Source organism: Sminthopsis crassicaudata, chromosome 1, assembly GCF_048593235.1.
Source record: "Sminthopsis crassicaudata isolate SCR6 chromosome 1, ASM4859323v1, whole genome shotgun sequence".
NCBI classification, from domain to species: Eukaryota; Metazoa; Chordata; class Mammalia; order Dasyuromorphia; family Dasyuridae; genus Sminthopsis; species Sminthopsis crassicaudata.
The window spans coordinates 643,460,817-643,465,673 of NC_133617.1; the positions used below are offsets into that span (position 1 = coordinate 643,460,817).

Sequence of the window (4,857 nt, forward strand, 5' to 3'; positions counted from 1 at the left end):
ATATATATATATATATATATATATATATATATATATATATATATATATATTATGTTGCTAAGAGAAAAGATTCTAGATTTATCGAATTTTTAGTTTTTTCTGTAATTGCCTTGATAGGGCCAGACCAACTTTTGTGGGCCTAAAACTAGCCAAGAGGCCAGGCATTCCCCACTTATGATGTAGATATAAGTATAAGGAAATTAGAGATGCATGGAATAGTTTACCTGTCAGATCTATGAATACTAAAAGGATCCATTACCATACAAGAGTTAGATAAAAGGGGGTCGTGCAAACAAAACCCATGACTATAATATGATAAGGAAACTAGAAAACTGAAAATAATTTACAACAAATTTCTCTGCCAGAGACTGTAATAATGTTCTCTGGTTCAGTTTCCTTGGGGTTTCTGGGAGCATCCTTCCTTCCAGTTCAGTAATCATCCCAAGTGCAGCCAGGTGTTGAAGTCCAAATCCTTTATTATCTCCATCAAAGTGCTATATCCTTCACTTGGGGCTCAGCTAGTTTTCTGGGGGCCTTCCAGAGTCTTGGTTTCAATGGAGAAGCTAAGGAGGAGAGACTGCTATCAAGGTGATGTGAGATAAAGTGAATGTATAGTCCAAGGGTTTGTGCTTCAGCCTCCAGCCTTTTGTCTTCTCTGGCCTAGGAATGAACCTACCTAAATTTGTCCAAGCTTAGATGCTCTCACATGATAGGTGTGAGTCTTGTAGAACTACATTAAGTAGTAAGTACATATACTGAACAAGAGAGCTTAATAAGCACTATGCTAAACAACTATTGTCTTTATGAATTCCACTGAGTTAACATCTTCTAAGAAACTTTTGTTTCAAGTTCAGAGTTCTGGCCCATAATAAGAGACCTCTTTTCTCACTTATATAGAAAACTGAGTCAAATTTTAAAGAAAAATTCATTTCCAAGTTAATAAATAGTTATCAGGTGAAGAAATCAAATCTATCTATACTTAGATGAAAAAAAATCTTTTAAGTTACTACTGACTAAAGAAAATAAATATTTTATTTTATTTTATTTTATTTATTAAATTTACAATTATAACTTTTTTTTAACAATACATATGCATGGGTAATTTTTTACAACATTATCCCTTGCACTCACTTCTATTCCATATTTTCCCCTCCTTCCCTCCACCCCCTCCCCTAGATGGCAGGCAGTACCATACATGTTAAATATGTTATAGTATATCCAAGAAACAATATATGTGTGCAGAACTGAATTTCTTGTTGCACAGGAAGAATTGGATTTAGAAGGTTAAAAATAACCTTGGAAGAAAAACAAAAATGCAGTTTATACTCATTTCCTAGTGTTCCTTCACTGCGTGTAGCTGATTCTGTCCATCATTAATCAATTGGAACTGAACTTCTCTTTATCCAAGATGTCCACTTCCATCAGAATACATCCTCTTACATTATTGTTGTTGAAGTGTATCATGATCTCCTGATTCTGCTCATTACATTTAGCATCAGTTCATATAAGTCTCTCCAAGCCTCTCTGTTTTCATCCTGCTGGTTATGCTTTATTTTTTTTTCCCAATATGTAAAACCTATAACTTTATTTGTCAATAACAAAAAGATCTTTGTAGGGTTAGTTCCATAACTCAAATATTTCCAACACATTAGCAATTCAATACCCAAGCAAGATATACTGGGTCACATCAAGTATCATGTTGGTTAATAATAAACTATCCTCACATAAGAAAAGAACATCACTAAACAAATAAATAAAGAGTGAATTAATCCAAGGTACTTTTAAGTAGTAGTAATGGGTGTGTGTGTGTGTGTGTGTGTGTGTGTATCTCCCTTATGACCAACAGTATATTTATTAAGAGCACAACAAATTCATTAAGTTCAGAACAAAATAAGAAGTTAACGAAAACACAGATTATGAACTGGGAATTACAAAACTGTCTATAAGATATTGTCAGTGAATATGCCCAAACTATCAATTTATAACATAACGTACAAGCCCTCCTCCACGGACTTCTGACAGTCTTCGGCAGTGTCTTAAAATGTTTAGTATCACATGAAACCGCTTGTCAACTTTCAAATTTGTGAACTCTTTAATGTCAGCTTCTACCACAAAATATTGGCCTTTGGTATCCTTGGTTTCATCTTCAATAAATCTGTGATACAGATTTCTGACAGAAGAATTCATAGATTTTTTGGGCAAATTTAGGATTCTATATTTACTAGCCACTGCCTTGTTGATTTCTTTAATAAAGTCATTAATCTGACAGTATGTTAGACGAGATTTCATATACGCAGGCACATTATCAAATTCATCAGAAGTTATTAGTAAAATTTCTTTAATTGGTTTCTGTTCTTTTGGGGGTTTCTTTGAATGTTCAGATGTTGCAATTTTAACTTGCTCTTCAGAATTAATATTTGGTTCCACCACACAGCTCTGGACTACTTTGGGCAAATGGGGAGGAATATTTTCCTTAAGGTTATTTATCTCTTTGTAATTTCCATCAAGGGATTCTTGTAACTCCATAAGGGAATTCCTGATATGTTCTTGATATTGAACCTCCAGCTCCAACTTGTTCAAAAGGTCATTCAGGAGAGAGATTTCTTGTCTAATTTTCCGAAATACAGTCTTTAAGGCTGGATCATGTCCTATGTTTTTTAGTTGCAGAATTTTCTTAACATGGGAAATTTTTTCATTGATATGAAAGCATAAGTCTTCCAGCTCTGCACCAGCCATGCTTTACTTTCTTGAGGAGAAAATGTTATCTAGAGCCACACACATATATGTGAGTGCTTCCCAGGCCACGCAGCGTTGTGAACTAGCAGCCCTGAAAATGGCTTACAAGTGAGCTCCGGCGCGAGACTTAATTCAAACTCTGGTTATGCTTTATTTATGCATTTATTTATTTATTTATTTATTTGCTTATTCATTCATTCATTCATTCATTCATTCATTTATTTATTTATTTATATATTTATTTATTTATTCATTCATTCATTTAATTAATAAATAAATAAATTATTTTATAATTATACATTTTTGACATTATATATGCATAAAGTAATTTTTATAACATCCCTTGTATTCATTTTTCCAGATTTTCCCCTCCCTCCCTCTACTCCCTCACCTAGATGAAAGGCAATCTCATACATTTTACAAGAGTTACACTATAAGCTAGATATAATATATGTGTTTAAATCCAATTTTCTTGTTGCACATTAAGTATTGGATTCTGAAGGTATATGTAACCTGGGTAGATAGACAGTAGTGCTAATATTTTACATTCAATTCCCAGTATGCCTTCTCTGGGTGTAGTTGTTTCTGTCCATCATTGATCAGCTGTAAGTGAGTGGGATCAACTTTATGTTGAAGATATGCACTTCCATCAGAATACATCTTCATACAGTATTGTTGTAGAAGTGTATAGTAATCTTATGGTTCTGCTCATTTCACTCAGCATCAGTTCATGCAAGTCTCTCCAAGCTTTTCTGAATTCATCCTGCTGGTCATTTCTTATAGAGCAATATTCCATAGCCTTCATATACCATAATTTACCCAACCATTCTCCAATTGATGGACATCCATTCATCTTCCACTTTTTAGCCACTATGAAAAGAGTTGGTACGAACATTTTGGCACACACAGGTCCCTTTCCCCTCTTTAGTATTTCTTTGGGATGTAAGCCCAGTAGTAGCACTGCTGGAACAAAGGGTATACACAGTTTGATAACTTTTTGGGCATAGTTCCAGATTGCTCTCCAGAAAGGCTGGATTCTTTCACAACTCCACCAGCAATGAATCAGTATCCCAGTTTTCCCACATCCCCTCCAACATTCATCATTTTTTGTTCCTGTCATCTTAGCCAATTTGACAGGTATGTAGTGATATCTCATAGTTTTCTTCATTTGCATTTCTCTGATCAGTAGTGATTTGGAACATTCTTTCATATGAGTGGATGTAGTTTCAATTTCATTATCTGAGAATTGTCTGTTCATATCCTTTGACCATTTATCAATTGGAGAATGGTTTGATTTCTTATAAATTAGGATCAATTCTCTATATATTTTGGAAATGAGTCCTTTATCAGAACCTTTAACTGTAAAAATATTTTCCCAATTTGTTACTTCCCTTCTAATCTTGTTTGGATTACTATTGTTTGTACAGAAACTTTTTAGTTTGATGTAATCAAAATCTTCTATTTTGCGATCAATAATGATCCTGAGTTCTTCTGTAGTCATAAAATCCTTCCTCCTCTACAGGTCTGAGAGGTAGGCTATCCTCTGTTCCTCTAATATATTTATGTTCTCATTCTTTATGCAAAAGTCACGGCCATATTTTGATCTTATCTTGGTATATGGTATTAAGTGTGGATCCATATCTAATTTCTGGCATACTAATTTCCAGTTTTCCCAACATTTTTTTCAAATAATGAATTTTTATCCCTAATGTTGGTATCTTTGGGTTTATCAAACACTAGATTGCTATAGTTATACCCTTTTGTCCTTTGTACCTAACCTTCTACTGATCCGCTGGTATATTTCTTAGCCAATACCAAATGGTTTTGGTGACTGCTGCTATATAATATAGCTTTAGATCAGGTATACCTAGACTACCTTCATCTGACTTTTTTTTTTCATTAATTCCCTTGAAATTCTTGACCTTTTATTTTTCCATATGAACTTTGTTGTTATTTTTTCTAGGTCACTAACTTAGTTTCTTGGGAGTCTGATTGGTATAGCACTAAATAAATAGATTACTTTGGGGAGTATTGTTATCTTTATTATATTCGCTCGGCCTATCCCCAAGCATTGGATGTCTTTCCAATTATTTAAATCTGACTTTATTTTTGTGGCAAGTT

The 4,857-nt window shown here is 33.8% G+C and overlaps 1 protein-coding gene across 1 annotated transcript; it reads right to left on the reverse strand.

Annotated features, from left to right (window-relative positions):
• Positions 1-1,548: 1,548 nt before the first annotated feature.
• On the reverse strand, positions 1,549-2,869 carry LOC141551357 (SKA complex subunit 1-like). Its single transcript, XM_074282899.1, has one exon. It carries the CDS (start codon positions 2,734-2,736, stop codon positions 1,975-1,977), a length of 762 nt encoding a protein of 253 aa, XP_074139000.1. The 5' UTR covers positions 2,737-2,869; the 3' UTR covers positions 1,549-1,974.
• Between the last annotated feature and the right edge of the window lie 1,988 nt (positions 2,870-4,857).